The 23,875-nt window shown below is 45.2% G+C and overlaps 1 protein-coding gene across 10 annotated transcripts in view; it reads left to right on the top strand.

Annotated features, from left to right (window-relative positions):
• Positions 1-23,875, top strand: part of CTPS2 (CTP synthase 2) — a 117,862-nt gene that overhangs the window by 74,544 nt on the left and 19,443 nt on the right. For all 10 annotated transcript variants that reach the window (XM_059910926.1, XM_059910925.1, XM_059910923.1 and 7 more), the window contains 3 exons: positions 5,554-5,650; positions 17,934-17,989; positions 23,011-23,107. In XM_059910926.1, the coding sequence (XP_059766909.1) occupies positions 5,554-5,650; positions 17,934-17,989; positions 23,011-23,107 (250 nt within the window). The remainder of the gene's footprint in view (positions 1-5,553; positions 5,651-17,933; positions 17,990-23,010; positions 23,108-23,875) is intronic.

Genomic DNA, 23,875 nt, shown 5'->3' with positions numbered 1-23,875 from the left:
CACAGATCTCTTAGACTGTTCTCAATTATTTTCATTCTTTTTTCTTTCTTCTGCTCTGCAGTAGTTACTTCCACTATTTTATCTTCCAGGTCACTTATCCGTTCTTCTGCCTCAGTTATTCTGCTATTGATTCCTTCTAGAGAATTTTTAATTTCATTTATTGTGTTGTTCATCATTGTTTGTTTGCTCTTTAGTTTTTCTAGGTCCTTGTTAAACGTTTCTTGTATTTTATCCATTCTGTTTGCAAGATTTTGGATCATCTTTACTATCATTACTCTGAATTATTTTTCAGGTAGACTGCCTATTTCCTCTTCATTTGTTAGGTCTGGGGGGTTTTTACCTTGCTCCTTCATCTGCTGTATGTTTCTCTGTCTTCTCATTTTCCTTAACTTACTGTGTTTGGGGTCTCATTTTCACAGGATGCAGGTTCGTCGTTCCCATTGTTTTTGGTGTCTGCCCCCAGTGGCTAAGGTTGGTTCAGTGGGTTGTGTAGGCTTCCTGGTGGAGGGGACTAGTGCCTGTGTTCTGGTGGGTGAGGCTGGATCTTGTCTTTCTGGTGGGCAGGTCCGCGTCTGGTGGTGTGTTTTGGGGTGTCTGTGACCCTATTATGATTTTGGGCAGCCTCTCTGCTAGTGGGTGGGGTTGTGTTCCTGTCTTGCTTGTTGTTTGGTATAGGGTGTCCAGCACTGTAGCTTGCTGGTCGTTCAGTGAAGCTGGGTCTTGGTGTTGAGATGGAGATCTCTGGGAGATTTTTGCCATTTGATATTACGTGGAGCTGGGAGGTCTCTTGTGGACCAGTGTCCTGAACTTGGCTCTCCCACCTCAGAGGCACAGGCCTGACACCCGGCCGGAGCACCAAGATCCTGTCATCCACATGGCTCAGAATAAAAGGGAGAAAAAAAGAAAGAAAGAAAGAAAAAAATAAGTAAAATAAAATAAAATAAAATAAAGTTATTAAAATAAAAAATAATTATTAAAAATAAAAAAATTGAAAAGTAATAAAAAAAAGAAAGAAAGAAAGAAGAGAGCAACCAAACCAAAAAACAAATCACCAATGATAAGAAGCCCTAAAAACTATGCTAAAAAAAAGCAAAAACAAAAAAACAGGCAGAGAGAACCCTAGGACAAATGGTAAAAGCAAAGCTATACAGACAAAATTACACACAGAAGCATACACATACACACTCACAAAAAGAGAAAAAGGAAAAAAAATATATATCACTGCTCTCGAAGTCCACCTCCTCAATTTTGGGATGATTTCTTGTCTATTCAGGTATTCCACAGATGCAGGTACATCAAGTTGACTGTGGAGATTTAATCTGCTGCTCCTGAGGCTGCTGGGAGAGATTTCCCTTTCTCTTCTTTGTTCGCACAGCTCCTGGGGTTCAGCTTTGGATTTGGCCCCGCCTCTCCGTGTAGGTCGCCTGAGGGCATCTGTTCCCCGCCCAGACAGGACGGGGTTAAAGGAGCAGCTGCTTCGGGGGCTCTGGATCACTCAGGCCGGGGGGAGGGTGGGGTATGGATGCGGGGCGAGCCTGCGGCGGCAGAGGCCGGCATGATGTTGCACCAGCCTGGGGCGCGCTGTGTGTTCTCCCGGGGAAGTTGTCCCTGGATCACGGGACCCTGGCAGTGGCGGGCTGCACAGGCTCCCGGGGGGGAGGTGTGGATAGTGACCTGTGCTTGTTCACAGGCTTCTTGGTGGCTGCAGCAGCAGCCTTAGCGTCTCATGCCCGTCTCTGGTGTCCACACTGATAGACGCAGCTCACACCTGTCTCTGGAGCTCGTTTAGGCAGTGCTCTGAATCCCCTTTCCTTGCGCACCCAGAAACAATGGTCTCTTGCCCCTTAGGCAGCTCCAGACTTTTCCCTAGACTCCCTCCCGGCTAGCCGTGGCGCACTAGCCCCTTTCAGGCTGTGTTCACGCAGCCAACCCCAGTCCTCTCCCTGGGATCGTACCGAAGCCCGAGCCTCAGCTCCCAGCCCCCACCCGTCCTGGCGGGTGAGCAGACAAGCCATTCGGGCTGGTGAGTGCTGGTCGGCACCGATCCTCTTTGCGGGAATCTCTCGGCTTTGCCCTCCGCACCCCTGTTGCTGCGCTCTCCTCCGTGGCTCCGAAGCTTCCCCCAGCCACCTGCCGTTTCTGCCAGTGAAGGGGCTTCCTAGTGTGTGGAAACCTTTCCTGCTTCACGGCTCCCTCCCACTGGTGCAGGTCCCGTCCCTATTCTTTTGTGTCTGTTATTTCTTTTTTCTTTTGCCCTACCCAGGTACGTGGGGAGTTTCTTGCCTGTTGGGAGGTCTGAGGTCTTCTGCCAGCGTTCAGTAGGTGTTCTGTAGGTGTTGTTCCACATGTAGATGTATCTCTGATGTATTTGTGGGGAGGAAGGTGATCTCCATGTCTTACTCTTCTGCCATCTTGAAGGTCTTCCTGGCCTGGACGTTCTTCCACTGAGTGTGTGATGTGCATCCCTGGATGAAGCCCCCTGTCAGTTCTTGTTCTGCTTTTCTCCTTTCACTGCTGTTCAGGGCATCATTCAGAGTTGGAAAGCTACTTCCATCTGCTCCCCCATCTTTTGTCTAACGTTTTCTTTGCCTCTCCAGTGGTTTCTATGGGAGCGTATTTTAAATGGAGGGTCACCGTGGCAGTTACACCTTGGGATTTCTTTCTGTGCTATCATATCAGGAGAAGGTCTTATTTATTGCTTTTGAAAACAGCAGGGATAATGTGAACTAATACCCTAGTGGAAGGCCTACACAATATATTTCACTATTTGGGCCTTCAATTTGTATTTTCATTAAAGTAATACTGTGTTCAACAATTCCCCCCCCACCAAAAAAGCCAACATTTCCAAAAGGCCTATAATGAAAAAATTCAGTAATCCTCACCTCCTGTCTACCAAACTCAACTCTTATAGCTGTTTCTCCTGATATTTACCTTCATGTTTCTAAATAATGTTCTCATATTGCTCTTTCAGGAATTTCCAGACTTCCCTCTATGTTGGAGGATTATTTAAGATCCTTAGGCAGCCCTGTGCCCACTGCATTTAGCTTTTGGAAATATTTCTTTTGGAAATATTTTCTGGCCTTGTGTTTGTCAGATTCAACCCAAGTAAGCAGTAAGGGAGGATTCCTGTTCTTAGTTGGGTCATTTGACTCCATTCTCAGTGGTTTATACCAGAACATTCCTTGAATTCCAAACATGCCAATAACTGAACAAACTACATTAAAAGACTCTTCCTGAGTGGAAAAACCCAGTGCAGGAAGTAAGGCTGACTTGAAGCATCACAATACACTTATAAGAAGAAACCAGGGGAGTTTATTGCTGTGGTCTTCCTAAAGGGTTCAGGTTATCTTCAACTGAAGCAGAAATTGAAGCTGTGAATCAACCTAGGACTTCTTATGAGTCTGTGGCAGGTAGTGTAGTCTTATCTGTCCTTTCCTAGAAAATACCCAAGGGGCTGAAAGCTAAGCAGCTCAGCTTTCTGAACTGGAAGCTGATGCCCTCTCCTCACCTCACTCCTGTAATACTTAATCTAGCCGTAATTAGCCGACCCAAGAAGATAGGAAAGACATGCCAAGGCCAAGAGCACTTCAGAACCGAGCACTCCATCTGCCAAGGGGTGTAGTCAAGTTTTTTCTCCACCCCTTCCCCTCAGTGACTCTTAGAGTGTACCAGGGCCACAGGGTTCAAATGGCTCAGAAAGTTCTTCTGGAGCACTGATAAGATCATACAAGTTCTTGGAAAATTCCAGTTGTCAAGGATTCCTGTAGAGCAACATGTGGCAGTTAGGGTATAGAAAAAACAAAGAAAGAAAGGTTTTATGAGAGGAAACTTGAGCAATTCCATTAGAACAGGTTAACTCACCCAACTGTAGTCTGTTCTAACAACTTAAAGATGAAATAAAACCATGAGATTGTAGTGAACAGAATTGTGAAAATAGACCATTGACTAACAAGAACAGGCTTTTCATAAAAATCACATGTCTGCATTTCTGTGAATTAATCCTAAAGATAAATCTGAAATTATTTGGTCTGAGTTCATTCAATCATCCATGCATTCATTCAGTGCATACCAGATGCCAGTTCCATGTGTGCTAGGGGCTGGGAATGCGATGGTAAAAGCAAAAAGTGCCCCAGCTCTTAGCGATTCACAGTCTAGTGCACAAAGCACTCTACACACAAACGGAGGGGAGCACGGTGACGGGGAGCGTGTTGATAGAGGACCCCGACTAGGCTATGGTGCCTGGTAATATCAGCTCCCGGGGAAGCTCACGTTGGATAGTTGAGCTAAGATCTTAAGGTTAAGGATGGATTAATTTAGGAAAAGAGGGTAGGGGAGTGGGAGATGTTCAAAGTCTCCATGGTGGGAGGAAGGAAGATGCACTTGAGGAACTGAAGGAAGGCTCAGTGACCAGAGCTCAGGGTAGGAGGGGAAAGTCACGGGAAGTGAGGCTGAAGGGCTAGGTTGGGCCAGTACCAGGCAGTCAAGGATTTCAAGCAGGAGAAACACCACGACCGCTCTGCCTGCAGTGCTCAGGGTTGGGGGGACATGTGAATGTGGGGCGTGTCTAGTTGGTGAGCTCTGGCCGCAGTCTGGGTGAGGGGCTGTGGTTTGGGTGGTGGTGGGAGCTGTGGATGGATGCAGGAAGTCTGGAGCTGGTAAGTGGATAGGACTTGACACATTGGAGATGAGGGAGAGGGAGAGATCCAGGGTGGCACTTAGGTTTCTACCTGTGGAATGTGGTAGAATGGATTATATATATATATATATATTTTTAAAATTTCTTTTATAAGAGTAACCCTTCTAGGGGGCTTCCCTGGTGGTCCAGTGGTTAAAGACTCCATGCTTCCACTGCAGGGGGCACAGGTTCTATTCCTGGTTGGGGAACTAAGATCCTGCTTGCCACATGGCACGGCCAAAAAAAAAAAAGGAATCCTTCTAAATGATTTTCTGCAAATAAGTACAGTCGGCTCTCCGTATCCATGGGTTCGGCATCTGCAGATACCAATAGCTGACTGTATTATGCCATTTTACATAAGGGATTGGAGCATCCAAGGATTTTGTTATCCACGGGGGTCCTGGAACCTGTCCCCCTGGACACTGAGGGATGACTGTACTTTTGGTATCCTTTTCCAAAATGGACAGATTTGCTTATGGAAAATCTTTAGGGAATGGAGTGGGCGGTGGGAGAGGGTTGTTATTATAAGGGATGTGAAGACCAAAGCGGAAGGTCCCAGAAGGTCAGAACTTGAAGTGTGAACATTGCCTGGAACTGACAGTTTGAGTAATGACAGGAGGGAGGTTATAAAGATGCTCCTGATAAATTTTTTACCTGTGATTTGAATGAAAGATGAGAAGCAGAGACGAAAAGGCAGCATACTGTGAGGAGTGTATAAAAGCATGACTGTGTTTGAATAGGAAAATTGGAAGGAACGATCGGATTTTATTGTTTAAGGGACATCCTTACCCAGTGAGCATCCCCTAAAAGTAAAGCTTGAAATGTGGGAAATAATGTTTTTACAAGATGGCAAAACCGGACTTGTTTTGTTTTCTAAGGTGATTGATATGCCGGAACACAACCCTGGCAACTTGGGAGGAACGATGAGGCTGGGAATAAGAAGAACTGTTTTCAAAACTGAAAATTCAATATTAAGTAAGTTTCTCAAATCATTTGTTTTATAACATGGCAGGTATCATTTGCATGGCTGTGCCTGGCCACAGCCCTCCTGGAGCTCTCCCGTCCCGTCCCGTCCCTCTCGCCCCTTCCCTGCCTCTGCACTCGCTGGTCCTCCTGCTTCCCCATTCCTCTCCCTGAAAAGGTTGGTAGAACACACATGGATGCCCCTTCTCATTTGCCCTCCACCACACCCTGGCCAGTGGGCTGCTTTGTGCTTTACCAATGCTCCTGGGGATGACCCTGCACCAGGACAGCCCTGATCCCAGCTCAGTTCTTTCCAATCCACTGTTTTCTCCACTGCATTGAAACCGGCTCCCTGTTTAACTGTTTCATGTCTGACTGCTTTGAGCCACTAATTTTTGAACTTCTTGAGAAGGGGGGCAGTTATGTCTCAGAAGTCTATTTCTCTGTTCCCTGAGTAGCTCCAGCATGGGGTAAGGAAAATATGATGTGCTTCACTGTCTGATATTTGCTGATCTTCTACTCCCGATAAGGTTATTCTAATTTCTGTGGAACTTTTTTTCCATAGATTAACATATGATATGAGAATAACTTTAATGTAACCCCAAAGCCCTTAATTCAATTTGATAAATATATCTCAGTGCCTGCTCTGCGCCATATGCACTGTGCTCGATTCTGGAGATACAGCAGTGGCCAGGACAGATGCCAGCGCTGCTCACCTTCCCCCCTCCGCCCCCCACCCCGCCCGTCCCCGGGCCGGATGCAGAGGAGGGAACCCAGGTATCTCGGGCGTCCAGCATCGTTCCTGTGAAGCTATAAGAATACCTTAGAAAAATGCCTTCTTCACTCAAAGAAGAATAAGACTAGAAATATGAGCTTCTCCTTTAAGGCTGATAAACAGCTTCTAAGGAGTATAAAGCTTCCTAGCAAGAAGGAAATTTAAAAAGGAAAAGTTTTAAAGTGCACATATTTCCCTACTCTCTCTGGGTCAGAAGCCAGTGTTCTTTAAGTGACTTTTTCTTTAAGAATATAAGAATTTTTTCTCTTTGTGGGTATTAGCAGCAATTCTTTGGCTTTCGGATGTTTCTAAATACTTTGAAACTTTGTTCAAATAGTGGTCTAAGAGGCAAAAATGGTTAGTGAGAAATTTCATTTTTTAAAATTGTATCTACTGTAAAAGATTCAGATATAATCGTACTAAGCTTTTTAAAAAGAGCTTTGTATTCAATATATTTAAAATTTTTACCTGTCTTGATGGAAAAAAGACTGATTTAGGATTTGTTTTTCTTTACAGTAGACATAAAAGTAGCATTGATGATTTTTATGAATCTTAAACATAACACCAAAGTTTGTTGCTTGATTAATATCTTTTGCCTGCCTTGAAAAAAATTTTAAACAGCTCTATTAAGATGTAATTTACATACCATACAATTCATCTGTTAAAAGTGTACAACTCACAGAGTTATGCAACCATCACCACAGTCAAGTTTTGAACATTTTTATCACCTCAAAAAGAAACCCTGGGGCTTCCCTGGTGGCTCAGTGGTTGAGAATCCGCCTGCCAATGCAGGGGACACAGGTTCAAGCCCGGGTCCGGGAAGATCCCACATGCTGCGGAGCAACTAAGCCTGTGCGCCGCGGCTGCTGAGCCTGTGCTCTAGAGCCCGCGTGCCACAACTGCTGAGGCCTGCGTGCCCGGAGCCCGTGCTCTGCAACGGGTGAGGCCGCCGCGGTGGGGGGCCTGCGCACCGCAGCGAAGAGAGGCCCCCCCTTGCTGCAACTAGAGAGAGCCCGCGTGCAGCAACGAGGACCCAATGCAGCCAAAAATAAATAAATAAATTAAATAAATTAAAAAAAAAAAAAAAAAAAGAAACCCTGTTCCCTTTAGGTATCACCACCACCCCCTCCAGCCCCAAGCCCATTACCTTAATCTATAGTTTTGCCTATTCTGAATATTTCATATAGATAGAATGGTATGATCTCTGGCATTTGTGTTTGGCTTCTTTCATTTAGCATAATGTTTAAACGTATGTGTACAATATAGCATGTGTCAGTACTCCATTTCTTTTTTTTCTAAACTTTTTCTTTTTAAGTTTTCATGGTCTTTTCTAAACTTTATTAACCTTAGTTGTTTTTTTTTTTTTGCCACACCATGTGACATGTGGGATCTTAGTTTCCCGAACGGGGATTGAACCCCGGGCCCCCTGCAGTGGAAGTGTGGAGTCTTAACCACGGGTCCACCAGGGAAGTCCCTATCATTCTTAGTTTTTATATAGTCTTTTACAGTAGCAAACTTTTTCATGTATTTAGTCTTCATGTCTATTATTTGGACATATATTTAATTGAGTTAAGGAACCATAATATACTGATTCATTTCCAGTTGTTAAGCATTTCAGGTTGTTTCTGTCATTTTGTTAGAAAAATGCTGATGTGAACATTTTGACCCAGTGTTCTTTTGTTCTTTTGATTGTTTCTTTAGGATAGATTTCCAGGAGTCAGACTATTATGTCAAAGGGTACGAACACTTTTATAACTGATAATTCTGCTGGATTGTTTGAAAGAAAAGGTGAACCAGTTCATAATGATGTTAACTGTACTGTCGTGTCCTTGCTTTCTCTAGTCTTTTTGCTAATATTTTTATTACTTTTCTTCTTGCTCTATTAACAAGAACAAAAAGGGCCTTGTATTATTGTACTTTAATTTGCATTTCTTTTCATTTCTACAAAGTGGAAATTTCCCCTTTCCAGATGTTGATTTACTTGTTTGTATACCACCCATGTCTGAAGTCTCCACCAGCACTTAATATGGGAAGAGAGAGTTATACCAGCCCAGAGTCTCTTACCTAGATGGTCTAAAGCAAGGGTTGGTAAGCTTTTTCTGTAAAGGGCCAGATAGTAAATATTTTCAATTTTGGAGCCATATGGTCTTTGATGCAACTATTCAACTCTGTGTTGTAGCGTGAAAGCAGCCATAGGCAAATATGCAAGTGAATGAGCATGGTTGTGTTCCAATGAACCTTTATTTATGGACACTGAAATGTGAATTTCATGTAATTTTCATGCATCATGAAACATTATTTTTCTTTTGTTTTTTTTTAACCATCTGAAAATGTAAAAACCATTCTTAGTTCGAGAGCTGAACAAAGACAGGGGAATCCTGTTCTGCCTCGGGGTTGCCACGGCTTACAGAACCCTCGTCTAAACAAAAGAAGCACAGGCTGAACGAAGCAAGAGGCCAAGGCCGCAAAGCTGCTACCCTCCTGGGGATCGTTCAAGGACATCTCCCCGCTTGTCCACTTGCCTGCCTAAATACCCTATTTAGTGACAGAATAAGGCCAAGACAGCTTTCAGAAGCCATTTGGTCCAGCCTTTGTGCTGTTCACCTGAGCAAGCGGAGGGCCCACAGGTGGAACAGCTCGCCACGGGTGGGTGGGGGGACAGGCCTCGGCTGCGCTTCTCGCATTGTTTTTGGTCTTCTACTGGAACCCGTGGCCTTGGCTCCACAGCCCACCGTTATACGATCACTGTCCAAAACGTGACTCTTTAAACACACATTTCAGGATTGTGAAACTTGTCAAACACTTCAGATGTGTATATTTTATTGCATGTAAATTATACCTCAGTTTAAAAACCACACACATTTTATCTGGGAATGTAGATGGTAGGACTTGTCTACTTATAGTGATACCATTACTTGGTTGATTAACCCATTAGATAGATGACTTTTGAAAAGCAGGGGGATATGGTACAAAGCAGTTAAGTCTTTTTTTTTTTTTAAAACATCTTTATTGGAGTATAATTGCTTTACAATGGTGTGTTAGTTTCTGCTTTATAACAAAGTGAATCAGTTATACACATACAATATGTTCCCATATCTCTTCCCTCTTGCGTCTCCCTCCCTCCCACCCGCCCTATCCCACCCCTCTAGGTGGTCACAAAGCACCAAGCTGATCTCCCTGTGCTATGCGGCTGCTTCCCACTAGCTATCTATTTTACATTAGCAGTTAAGTCTTAAATGGGGTGCTTTGAAGAGTGAGAAATCTAGATTGAGGTGTGGCTAGAGATGGACGGGGTCAGGCTCGGGTGAGAGGGGAGCCAGGGAGAGCACCGAGGAACTTTGGTATGAGAGGGTTTTAAGACTTCAGAAACTTTATTGTTTTGCTTGTGGCTCTCAACTGAGTGTGAGAGCTGGGAACATAGTGAAGTACAAAGCAATACAGACAAGGTTCAGAGCTCATTCAGGGGACAGCTGACAGCTTGTTGGATAGTGTGTCAAAATATTACAGGTCCCTGGCTTAATTTTTTTGGTCAGGTCCCAAGTATGTTGCTAAGACATCCAGGAAAAGAAGCCTGTTTTGTCTGTGCCAAGTGTGGTCTTTAAACCGAACTGCCACCCAGCAGCAGGAACACATTATTGGGACCATTCAGGTAGCGTGTTTGAATACTGCAGAGTCTGGTGTGGGTGTGCGCTGGTAGGAACGCTAGAGTAAACCCAGTTGAAAGCAGTCCCAAACTGTGTATGCGATCCGCGTGACTCTGCCCTCCAAACCAGCACCCTTGCCTTTAGAATCAGAGGAATGCACAGGGTTGGAAGCCGGGAGGGTGCGGAGGAGGCACTCGGGGAAGCAGAGGAGGGAGAGGGCCAGCCCCTGAGCACAGTGGGGCTGCGCTGTGGGGTCGTTAAAGGCGAGTGGATGTTGTTTTGCCCTCCAGGGGTGTCTGTTCCAGTGGCGGCGGATGCAGCATGACGTATTGGAAGGAATTAAGAGCCCCCTGCTGTGCAGTGCGCACAGCTGGAGACCAGGTCCTGGTGATTTCCCATCAGAGTTCTGACATGACCCTCATCCTCAGGGCAGACGACATGGGGACAATGAGTTGATGCTGGCAGACGTCAGCTGGCAGAGGAGGCTGGGAAGAGCTCCTCAGGGTGACGCCAGCTGCTAGTGAGTGTGGCAGAGTCTAGGCTGCAGGAGGCCAGCGAAGCTGTCTGGACGCAGCAGGTGAAAATTGAATAGTTCAGGAAAAGACTTAATTCCTTTTGGGGACCTTGTCTGCATTTCCTCATAATAAGGAGAAGGACTTGACTGAAAGGCTTGGTTCTGCTTTGCTGTAAGAGAAAGAGGTTTTTGTTTTGAGAGAACAGAGGCAAGAGGCCAATTAGGAAGGTATTGAGTGAGTCCCTGTATTAAGAATCTGGGTAAAATTCATGGCATTGGAAATGCAGAGTGGTTTAATCTCAAATTTGAAAGAACTGAAAGACAGGCGGATAAGGGGAAGAAATTTTCAGGCTAGAAAAACTGCTTTTGCTTTCTTATCTCTTATCCAAGCGTTGATAGACAAAAACAGCTTCTAGTTCCTTGTGTGATTAGATTGTTAGGAAGTCTGAGGAAAAAACCACGCCACACAAAAAACCTTGGCTGGGTTAATGAGGTGATTTATAAAACAGTTTGAAAGAGATCACCAGGGAGTTAGGGACCCAGAAAGTCCGTGCCATGGTAACATGTTGCGCTGAGATAGGAGTTTGAAAGGAGCGTGGTGGGCCTCGGGAGAGGAGTGGGCCAGCCTCCCCGCCTCCCCATGGACAGCCCACAGTGGGGCTCCCTCTCTCCCCGGCTGCTTCTTGCCTTTTGCTGGGGCTTTCCCAGCAAAGTGTATTCGTGGATATGGGGGCTCACAGGTCTGGGACATAGCTCCTTTAATTGTAAGGTGTTAAAGCATTTATGTCCCCCTTACTGGACCAGCTCTGTCCTGAGCACTTCATCTGTGAGAACTCGGGAAGTGGTTACAACCCAGCCCCTGGAGTCACACCGCCCCATCCCCAGCTCTCAGTCGCTGGCTGTGTAGCTGCTCACCCTCAGTTCTGCATCTAGAAAATGGACATCAGAAGAGCTGCTACCTTGTGGGGGCCTTGTGAGGGCTAAATCAGCTATGCACGTGGGTCCTTAGAACAGTGCCTGGCACAGGAAAGCACTATTCCAGTGCGATGCTAGGATCGTGAATGGGGAGGGTTTATTGTATTGACCTGTGATTCTCTCAGAGCTCGGGGTAAACTTCAGTTAGTGGCCTGTGTTAAGAATGGGCTCTCACGGGGCCAGTGGGTGGGGAGGAGAGGTGAGCCGAGGGGTGGGGGGCAGGCAGCCCCTTTGTCTTGCAGGTTCTCTCAAGCCCCTCCGTTCTGGTTTCCTGGCTCCCCAACCTGCTAATGTGGTCTAGCAGAAGAATGCAGAAAATCTAAGAAAAGAGTTTAAAAAAATACGATGAGAATACTAAAAGGGGGGGTGGGTGGGAATAAAAGGAGATACAAGCAATGGAAAAGCATGTGACCCTGCAGTGTAGGGTTAAAGGGAAGGACTAGCATTTTTAAACTAGAAAGTTAGCATTTTCATAATAGAAAATTGAGATAAAAGCAGAGCATGAAAAATAAAATTAGGGTAAGGGGAGGAGTTTAGATACTTAAAAGAAATGAGATGTTTTCTAAAAATTAAAGGAATGATCTGCTAAAATCCAGAATTAAAAAATGGAGAAGGAGAAAGATACCGGACCGTGCACTTTCCAAGTATCGGTCACTAGGACACGATGGGCATCTTTTCAGTTATGCCTGTCAACACCCCTGGCAGCCAGCCGCATTTTGCACGCGAGAACCGTGTCGCAGCATGGTGAAGTCACTTGTTAGAAAGTCACTGAGCTGATTTCAGAGCCTGAACTCCTGACCACCTCACTCTGCCAAATGGCTGGACCTTAATCAAAGAGGGGACAGAAACCCCCAAACAGCCCCCAGAGCTGAGCCTCCTCGCACTGAAAGCCCCAAGACAGGCTTCCGCAGGTTTCAGGAGGAGTGTCTTGTGGAGGAGAACAGGGAGTGAAGAGCCCACCCCGGCTTCTGAAAGCCAGTTGAAATCGGGTGCTTGGCTTGAGGAAGGACACTGAATCAACCTTGGACTGAGCAGCTGGGCCAGTAGGCCCCGGTTGGGAATGTGAACGAGTTACACGGCCAAGTGTGAGAAATGCCATGGCTTAAGCTCAACAATCAATGGCAGTTACAGTAGGCCTCAGAGTTAGAGAGGCCATAGGGAATGGTGGGGCCTGGGGCAAATTGACAAGCACTTGACCCATCAAAGGAGTAACTGCTACAGCTGATAGTTGCATGAAGGACTGTGGATTCACTGTTGCCAGTCTTCTAAATTTTTAAGAGAATCTGGAAATAGAGTTTTACGAGAAATCTTCTGATTTTTAAATGTTGGCAACTTATTTAAAAATTAAAAACTGTGTGTCTGCCGACACTATGCAAGCCAAATACACCAAAAATCTGCACTCTGGGCAGCCTCTTGGGATCTCTAGACAAACACCAGCAAATCCTTGCACATACAAAGAGAGCTTTAGCTCCTGTAATACCTAATTAGTACAGGGCAAGGTTCTGGGCAGTCTTAAAAGTGAGTCAAATTAAGACACTGGTACAGCAGTTAAAAGATATTTGTGCAAAAGCACAGCAGGTCTTCTGAGAGAGAGGTAATGAAGCCCATCAGGTAGTGATTTTAGCTTTATTGCACACTACGGGTGATTTCTTCTGGCCCCCTGGAAATAGGAAATGTGGAGGCCGGGTGAAAGGTAAGGATCGGGAGGTGTAGAATGGGAGCATATGGCTGACAGCTTCCCGGGGAGTGAAGGTGGGAGAGGAAGGGAGGGTGTAAGCTTGGGCAGCTGTCCCCAGTAGAGGCCGCAGATCAGGGAGGCGGGGCAAAGGGAGTCCAGAGAGGAGCAGAGGTTACAGATGGGGGGTGGGGGCGTTACTCCGGTCCTCACTGAGGACAGATCTGCTGGGTTTTAGAGAGCAGTTCAGTAAAATGACAGGAATGAAAGCTGGGTTGCAAAGGGTGGGGATGGGGGTGTTGGATAAAAAGGGAGTCAGAGGAAGAGGGAGTGGTGGGAGCAAGAATGGGGCTGTTTACCTTTTACTTTTTAAAATTTTAGTGGTAAAATACACGTAACATAAAATTTATGATCTTAACCATTTCTATGTGTACAATTCAGAAGTGTTAAGTATATTCACATTGTTGTGCAGCTGATCTCCAGAACTTTTTCATCTTGCAAAACTAAGGCATCTTACCCATTAAACGACAACTCCTGATTCCTCTTGCCCCCAGCCCCTGGAAACCACCATTCTGCTTTCTCTCTCCAAGAATTTGATGACCCTGGGTGCCTCATATATGTGGAGTTATGTAGCATTTGCTTTTTCTGGCTGACTTATTTCATTTAGCATAAAGTCCTTAAGGTTCATCCATATGGTAGCATGTGTCAGGGTTTCCTTCCTTTTTAAGGCTGCATAATATTCCATTGCATGTATAGACCATTTTTGTTTATCCATTCACCTGTCCATGGACATTTGGGTTGTTTCCACCTTTTAGCTTGTATAGCTTTTTGTGGGGGAAATTTTTGCTCTGAAAAGGAAAGAGAAAGGTGCAGGTTCAGACGCTAGGATTATTAACAGGAGGGTGGGGATTGGCAGGACCGTTAGTGGGTTAAATATATATTATATATGAGACAGAATCTACCCAGTAGCGAATTAGAGAAGGAGAAGGTGTAATTCGGCAGGGTTTTTGTTTCTGACGATGCTATTATATGCATTGTTGGTGTCTTGCTGCCTACACTGAGAGTATTTTGTAGGTCCTAAGACCTTATCAGGTGTCTTTCTCTAAAGCTTTGCTGCTACTTGCTTCTTAAGTGAACATTAAGCTTATGTGCAGTTAATCTCTGTTGCATTTTATTTTGTCTCCAAAAAGACTAGGACAGGAAGGAAGACCATGTCACTTTGTCATTGTTGAGGATGTCCCCCTGTGCCTAGGCTTACCACGTGGCATGTGTGCTCAATAGATCTGTCCAGAGAAGCACTTCTAACAACATGGCATATCTACCCCTTAGTCTTTTCAGTCCGCACCTGGATACACTCTGCGTCCAGCAGCATCCAGCATCTCGCTTGTCATTGATTGTCCCCCCTACAGCACGTTCAGTGACACTGTGGCTCAGTGGTTACTGACGAGGAATGCACAGGGAGTCACTCGGTGCTTTGTAAAAACCCACGTGCCTGGGCGCTCTCCTGAGAGCATGGAAATCAGAATTCCTGGTGCCAGGGCAGCACTGCAGTGAGAATTCTTAGTTTTTGATTTTTTTTTTTTTAATAAATTTATTTATGTATTTATTTATTTTTGGCTGTGTTGGGTCTTCGTTTCTGTGCGAGGGCTTTCTCTAGTTGCGGCAAGCGGGGGCCACTCTTCATTGCGGTGCGCGGGCCTTTCACTGTCGCGGCCTCTCTTGTTGCGGGGCACAGTCTCCAGACGTGCAGGCTCGGTAGTTGTGGCTCATGGGCCTAGTTGCTCCGCAGCACGTGGGATCTTCCGAGACCAGGGCTCGAACCCGTGTCCCCTGCATTGGCAGGCAGATTCTCAACCACTGCGCCACCAGGGAAGCCCCTTAGTTTTTGATTTTAAGGTGTTTTCACCTGGTAACATTCTGAGTTGATTCTCAACATATAGTTTAATGGAAATTTAATTTTTTTTCTTTTTTCATGGATATGGCAATGGATTAATTTCATGAATTCATTCTTGATAGATTTGTCAGTGATTAAGAAAGATTTTGAGTGCACAAAACAGCATTTCCAAAGTTCTGAAAACATGTTTCATCGTGTACCATGTACCCCCCCCCCCCGCCCCATATATATGCTTCATTCATTAAACAAATATGTATCGAGTACCTGCTTATGTGCTAGACACTGGTCTCAAGAATTGAGGGGATGGGTCCCTATCTTGTCTATTATCTTGTAGAACTTATGTTCTAGCTTCCATTCTTTCTGTTTGGATTTCATAGTCTAGAGATAACTATACCAATCACATGGTTTACTTACTGTTTTAAGTGTTTCACATGTTTTGATTTATTCAGTCCTCACAACAACGCTATGAAATAGAGACTGTCATCACCCCCATTTTACAGATGAGGAAGCTGAGGCAGAGAGGTACAGTAATTTGCCGAAGCCACACATCCATTACATGGTATAGTGGAATTTAAAGCCCGGCATTCTGGCTCCAGAGTCACTATACCTCCCCTCTTCCTGTCACTTCTGGGATTTCATAGCAAACACAAAGTTTGCCTTAAGCCAGGCAGCAGGCACAAGCCACGCAGGTTCAAAAGTTCGTGCAATATCCTGCTAGTCCCGATGACTCAGATATAATTCCTCAATATAATTACTTATATCCTAATTTGGAGGTTTTTGCCATTTTCCTCGCCATCTCTGTTAGTATTGGCAGGCTCTGTTATTGGATTTGCTTAGTCATCTGTCCTAATGAAGGAAGGAGAGAAGACACTTTGGACTCTAGGAGGAAAAGATCAGTGACAAAGTTAGAGGTCAGAGGAGAATCAGAATCCTCTCAAAGTTAGGTCCAGATGTTTCAACTGCTTTTTCTTGTAACTTCATGGTATAAGTGTTTCCATTTTTTGCAACTGGGCATTATTGTGCTATCGTCTTCCATATGTTCTTTAATTTTTATGAACCTATAGTTTGAGTACAAAGGGCTCTGTCTTGAATGACCCCCTGGCAGTGGCATGTTGGAGTTCTCTCAAAGGAGCTCCCTGCCCCCACTATGCCCATTTTTCTTCTAAGGCACATACCTAAATACTCACTGTCATTGACATCGTCACCAGGGAACTCAGTTTGTATGCACAGCATTGCAAGTAGAAGTTCAGTCATGATAATTGATCACACTGAGTCATAGAGAATACAGCCAGTTTGCGTTTTCTTTATCCAAGTCAAAAGCTCAAGCGGGGGTCTTCCCTGGTGGTGCAGTGGTTGAGAATCTGCCTGCCAATGCAGGGGACACGGGTTCGAGCCCTGGTCTGGGAAGATCCCACATGCCGCGGAGCGACTAGGCCCGTGAGCCACAACTACTGAGCCTGCGCATCTGAAGCCTGTGTGCCGCAACAAGAGAGGCCGCGATAGTGAGAGGCCCGCGCACCGCAATGAAGAGTGGCCCCCGCTTGCCGCAACTAGAGAAAGCCCTTGCACAGAAACGAATACCCAACACAGCCAAAAAGAAAAAAAGCTCAAGCGGGATGTGAGACATTCGGTCTCTTGGTTGAAACATCCTGTTCCGCAGCCTGATGACACCTTGGAGAGTCTGGCAGTCCCCTGCCTGTGGACTTGAGCCCTGCTCATGATTCTGCTGAGGTTCGGCGATGTGTTCCAGCGCTGTTGGCGGGTCTTTCCGTCCCCTGGCTGTGAGCCTGGGGTCTGCGTGCTGAGAGCTGGTGCGGAGGGAATAGTCGTCGGCCCCTGTGCCTGCTCCAGTGCTGTGACCCACTTGGCCATCCTGCTTCTCCACGTGCCCGATGGGCCCTATGTTGTTGAGAGGTGTCTGGTGACAGACCCCGCTCCTCTCCACCTCACACTGGGGTCACTGGGCGTCCCACTGGCCCCCGTGTCCATCGCCAGACAGGCTGTGCCCGAGATGCTACCCTGGGCTGCGGCCCCCGCTGCGACACGGGCCTGTCCAAGCAGCCGCGCGTGTGATTCTCTGCCACGCACCCCTGGTTGAGAACTGTGGGTGGAGATGTGCTCTCATTCCTGCCAGCAGCCCTCCATTCCTGAGGCGATGCTGGTTTCCGGTTGTCCTCTGCTAATAAGGCAGCAGGTCACATCTTTGTGGTTACATCTCTGTCCTCGTTTCTGTTTTCTGGGGTAAATTCTTAGAGGTCAAATTTTAGTCAAAGGATAGGCATATTTTTAAGGTGGGGTGTAAACCAGTGTGGCCAGTACCATGCGAAAGTAGAGGCGGCTGGTGTAGTGGAGAAAGCGTTGGGCCGGGAGTGTGGAGGCCTGGGCTCCAGACAGGATGGCATGGCCAGCGGGGCGGGGCTTTGGGCAGGTCCTTTGGTTTCGTTTCCCTTCTCTTGGTTTCATTTTCTTCTTTTGTAACATGAGCCCCGCTGTGTATCTGCGCAATGGTGATGGTGCAGATGTCACTGGGGCTCTCTGTTCTGCAGGCAGGCGTATGAAAGGAGGGCCTCTGCTGGAGTCCATGGTGGGCTTCCCTCTGTGCACTGCTGATGGCTTACTTGAGAATTGCTTCAGGGTTTCAAAGAAGCTATGGCTGTCCTATAAGAAAAGAAAATCGAGATTACTATCTAGAGTCTGCTTCATTTTTAGGCGTCTGATAGACCGATAGAGATCAAAGAGATTTCCCCCACACAGATGCCATGAATGTGGTTCCAAAGCTGATTACTACAGTATTCATTTCACTTTCATATCTTTGCAGGGAAACTTTATGGTGACGTTCCTTTCATAGAAGAAAGACACAGACATCGGTATGAGGTATGGCTGTCACACTGAATTACTGTGGAATATAGATGCTTAGTGTGAGGCGCCCCAGTGATCACAAGCGGGCCTCTGGAGAAGCTGTCCAGCCTGGTGTCCATAGGGCTCAGGGGAGAAGTGCCAGATTTCCCAGAGGAGGCGGGTAGGGGCGGGGAGACTCTGGTCTTGGCTTTCCAAAGGCAAAATCTTTAAGTATCTGCACATGGGACATTTCAGGACTCTCCGTTACCTAACTGCTGTCTCTTAGACCGAGATAAAGTTGTTATCCTTATCCTGAACCTCCTGCCCTTTATTTTGGCAGAGTTGGGAAAAGGGTACTTGCATCTTCTGAACCAAATGCCTCTCGGGATAGGGATGTGTCTCTGGGTATCACATGATGGACTCTTGGTTTGGGAGCCTCTTGGAAGCTTAGTGTCGCATGATTAAGAGGAGTTATTGTTGAGATTGCCACATGAGAAGCCTACATTCCCCAAAATTCAAATTGTCTGTACAGGGATTAATTGGTGTACCAGTTACAATACTTTTGACTGTGAAGAGTCAAAATTCCTGCTCATTATTCACTGAAACCAGCCTAAGCAATAAGGAAATTTGTTATCTCAGGTAATAGGTAGTCCAGAGGCTTGGCGGGCTCCAGGCATGGTACAGTCAGGGCTCTTGCTCTGTCTAGGAGTCCCTTGGCCCTACCCTTTTCTGTGTGTCTGCCTTGTCCTTAGGCTGGTCTCCCGCATAGTTGTAAGATGGCTGCCAGTGGCAAGTGAGGCAACATGCATCTCTCCTAGACCTGATTGGGTCAATTTAGATTACCTGCCCACTTGTGAACCAGTAACCATTGCCAGGGCAGTGCTGAACCAGGCTTAAACCTGGATTCTTGCATCATTCATCTGCCAAGAGGGATGGGTTTATCATGTTTGGCTTAGACCAATTAGGACCATCTTCTAGAATGGGGAAGATGGAGTCCCATGGGCCATATGCGGGTGGAGTAGATACCAGAACAAGCCCAGGGTTCTGTTTTGAGGGAGGACAAGTGGGAGTCAATGCCAGGTAGGCTACCAATAGTGTCACTACAATTAGGGAACATAATTTGCTGAGTGTAGGCCATTTTTGGTCTTATTTCCGTTGGGAACTGGGTCAACTGGCGGGACAAAACTTATTGAGCTGCTTTGCCTAAGTGGTAACTAGAAGTTGTAAGAACTACTATGCACGTGATGGTGTGGCCATTCATTCCTTCATACTTATTTTGCATCTCATATGTACTGGAGATGAGAGGGGGAAAGACACACATGGTCTCCCTCCTCTTAGGGAGTTTCCGTTCTAATTGGAGAGGACAAAAATTAACAGATGAAATAATTACAGATTGAGTCATATGTTGGACAAAGTACTTGTGTCTAGAATATATAAAGAATTCGTACAACTCAATAATAAATAATGGCAAAAGATCTGAAGAGACATTTCTCAAAAAAAGATATATGAATGACCAATAAGAAAATGAAGAGATATCCAACATCATTTGTCATCAGGGAAATGCAAATCAAAACCATAAAGAGATACCACTTGACACCCACTCGGGTGACTATAATCAAAACATGGAAAATAGAGCTTCCCTGGTGGTGCAGAGGTTGAGAGTCCCCCTGCCAATGCAGGGGACACAGGTTCGAGCCCTGGTCCAGGAAGATCCCACATGCTGCGGAGCAACTAAGCCCATGCGCCACAACTACTGAGCCTGTGCTCTAGAGCCTGCAAGCCACAACTACTGAAGCCCGTGCACCACAACTACTGAAGCCTGTGCGCCTGGAGCCTGTGCTCTGCAACAAGAGAAGCCACCACAATGAGAAGCCCATGCACCGCAACGAGGAGTAGCTCCCGCTTGCCGCAACTAGAGAAAGCCTGCGCACAGCAACGAAGACCCAACGTAGCCAAAAATAAATAAATTTAAAAAAAAAAACATGGAAAATAATAAATATTGGTGAGGATGTGGAGTAATTGGAACTCTCATACACTGTTGGTGGGAATGTAAAATGGTGCAGCCACATTGGAAAATCATCTGGTAGTTCCTCAAAAGGTTAAACAGAGTTACCATATGACCCAGTAATTCCATCCCTAGGTATATTTAATTTCCCAAGAGAAATTAAAACATATGTCCACACACAACTTGTACACGAATGTTCATTGCAGCATTATTCATAGTAGCCAAAAAAGTAGAAACAACCCAAATGTCCGTCAACTGATGAATGGATAAATAAAATGTGGTATATCCATAAAATGACAGTAAAAATTGACAATAAAAAGAACTGAAGTATTGATGCGTGCTACAACACAGATGAACCTAGAAAACATTATGTGAAGTTAAAGAAGCCAGTCACAAAAGACCACATATCGTATGAGTCCATTAACATGAAATACCCAGAATAGGCAAATCTAAAGAAATTGAATAGAGATTGGTGGTTGCCTAGAGTTGGGTGTGTGTGTGTGTGTGCGTGCGTGCAGTGATAAGGGAATTGGGGGATGATGGTTAGAAGTATAGGGTATTTTGTTTGTTTTTAATTTTTGGCTGCTTTGGGTCTTCGTTGCTGCGTGCGGGCTTTCTCTAGTTGCGGTGAGCGGGGGCTACTCTTCGTTGCAGTGCACGGGCTTCTCATTGCAGTGGCTTCTCTTGTTGCGGAGCACGGGCTCTAGGCACACGGGCTTCAGTAGTTGTGGTGCACGGGCTCAGTAGTTGTGGCACATGGGCTTAGTTGCTCCGCGGCATGTGGGATCTTCCCAGACCAGGGATCGAACCCGTGTCCCCTGTATTGGCAGGCGGGTTCTTAACCACTGCGTCACCAGGGAAGTCCTGGTATGTGAATTATATTTCAATAAAGCTGTTAAAAAAGGAAAAATAATTACAAATTATGAGACCTAGCCTAATGTTAAAAATGAAATAAAAGCATATGAGGTTAAGATTGAGAAGGACAGGTGGGACACCACTTTGATTTTTGATGAGGAAGCACTTTCTGTGAAGGAGAGGCTGAAAAGTTTGGGAAAGGGCCGCTGATGAGATGAGTGAGGGAAGGGGCCATGAGCCAGGTCATCAAGTTGTCATCTATAAACCAGTGTTTTGGTAGAAAAGTGGTTCCAAGCTTCTCTTTAGAGCATTTATGTAACTATATATAAAGAAAGCTTTTGGTTTAGTCGCAAGGGAAATAAGATAGTTTCAATCCTCAATCAGATTTGTGATTTAGGGAGAGAGAGTTAATTACACATAACTCAAGGGAAGAGGCAAATAAAGGGACAGCTATCAATAGCTAGTCTCAAGGTTTCAAGACAGATATCTGTGTCACAGTCCTACTTTTTTTTGTTATAAAAATTATTTATTTTTTATTATATTATTTATTATTATTATTATTAACTTTCAGGTGTACAGCATTGTAGTTCAACATCTGTATACCCTACAGGGTGATCACCACCAGAAGTCTAGTTACCATCCATTATCATGCAGTTGATCCCCTTCACCCATTTTGCCCACCCCCCAACCCCCTTCCCTGCTTGTCACCACTAATCTGTTCTCTGTGAGTTGTTTTTGTTTTATTTTGTTTGTTGGTTGGTTTTGTTTTGTTTTAAATATATATTTTTAAAATTTATTTATTCATGTTTTTTGGCTGCATTGGGTCTTCATTGCTGCACGTGGGCTTTCTCTAGTTGAGGCGAGAGGGGGCTGCTCTTCATTGCGGTGCGTGGGCTTCTCATTGCGGTGGCTTCTCTTGTTGCGGAGCACGGGCTCTAGGCACGCGGGATTCAGTAGTTGTGGCTCGTGGGCTCTAGGGCGCAGGCTCAGTAGTTGTGGCTCACAGGCTTAGTGGCTCCGTGGCATGTGGGATCTTCCTGTACCAGGGCTTGAACCCCTGTCCTCTGCATTGGCAGGTGGATTCTTAACCACTGTGCCACCAGGGAAGCCTTTGTTTTGTTTTAGATTCAACATATGAGTGAAATCATATTTGTCTTTCTTTGATTTATTTCACTTAGCATAATAGCCTCAAGGTCCATCCATATTGTTGCAAATGGCATGATTTAGTTCTTTTTTAACGTGGCTATTGTAAATAATGCTGCAATGAACATAGTGTGCATATATCTTTCTGAATTAGTGTTTTCATGTTCTTTGGATAAGTACCCAGAAGTGGAATAGCTAGGTCATATGGTAGTTCTACTCTTAATTTTTTGAGGAGTCTCCATACTGTTTTCCTTAGTGGCTGTACCAATTTACAGTCCCACCAGCATTGTAGAACTTTTCTCTACATCCTTTCCCACATTTGTTATTCCTTGTATTTTTGATGATAGCCTTTCTAACAGATATGAGGTGATAGCTCATTGTGGTTTTGATTTACATTTTCTTGATAATTAGTGATGTTGAGTATCTTTTCATGTACCTTTTGGCCATCTGTATGTCTTCTTTGGAAAAAGGTCTATTCAGATCCTCTGCCCTTTTTTTTTTGGTGTTGAGGTGTATGAGTTCCTTATATATTTTGGATATTAGCCCCTTATCAGATATGTGATTTGCAAATATCTTCTCCTCTTCAGTAGGTTGCCTTGTTTTGTTTGTTTGTTTGTTTGTTTTGGCCATGCTGCGTGGCTTGCGGGACCTTAGTTCCCCAACCAGGGATTGAACCCGTGCCCCCTGCAGTGGAAGTGTGGAGTCCTAACCACTGGACTGCCAGGGAGTTCCCCGCCTTTTTGTTTTGATGATGGTTTCCTTCGCTGTGTAGAAAGTTTTTAGTTTGAGGTAGTCTCACAGTCCTACTTTTTGAAACTCATCTTTGGACAATAGAAGGTGGGCCTCCCAAATTTAAGGGCTGTGATTCAACTATTTCTCAGGTTCATCATGAATTTAAAAATAGGCTTTGAGATTTGAATATAAATAGAAATTAACTCCTAGTTAGAGCATCACCGAAATGGAAAATCCACCCAGTTGGTGGAGGACATTTTCATAAGCTGATATGTCTGTATTGCTCTGCTGTCCAAAGACACTTAATTTCTTGTTTTCCCAGGTGAATCCTAACCTGATCAACCAACTTGAGCAGAATGACTTAAGTTTTGTAGGTCAGGATGTCGACGGGGAGAGGATGGAAATCATTGAACTAGCAAGTAAGTGGGCTCTTCATTTTTGAAAATTTTTGTGGTGATTGTGGTGAGCTAATGTCTCTTTGTCGACCGTAAGCATACAAAGATATAACTTGAGACCCATTTTATTTGCTCTCTTTCTTTTCCTCTCTCCTTTGAAATAAATATGCAGCTAAATAGAAATAATATGCACTAAATATAAAGTACATGAAAAACTAGAGTGCTTATAATACTAATCATTTTGGGGCCTATTAGATTGAACCTGCCATAAAATGACGTAGTGTTCGGAGCCTACCAGATCTACCAGTAGTACGCCTCCTAGTGTCCTTGCCCCCTTCCTGGGGTGTCTCTTGTTGCAGCTTCTGGGTTAGACGCTCTGGGAAAGTCAGACAGCCCACTGTTGAGTAGCACTCTGCTTTCTCCCTCCTCTGAGGAAGAATGGCCCAGTGCCCTCCTCACTACTGGTGACTGACTGTGCAGCACATGTGACAATAATTTGTTGGATAAACCATCCTCATTATTGAATGCTTAGTGTGTACAGGATACTCTAAAAATGGTAGCATCATTTTCTAGAACCTGCCTTTTCCAATCTGTATACTTTAGGCTCCAGATAACCCGAACTACTTACTCTTCTTCTAACTTTCCTACTGTCTTTTCCATTTTAGTCCATGTCACTGTTCTTCTACTTCAAATTCCTTTTCTCTGTCCCTTTCCTTTTCTGTCTCTCAACTGTTCAGGTACTTCAGAAGTCCCGAGCAGGGAGGAGTACTGAAGTTGGGAAAGGCTTCTTTG

Source organism: Balaenoptera ricei, chromosome X (assembly GCF_028023285.1).
Source record: "Balaenoptera ricei isolate mBalRic1 chromosome X, mBalRic1.hap2, whole genome shotgun sequence".
NCBI lineage: Eukaryota > Metazoa > Chordata > Mammalia > Artiodactyla > Balaenopteridae > Balaenoptera > Balaenoptera ricei.
This window is presented reverse-complemented; position numbering and strand designations above follow the sequence as displayed.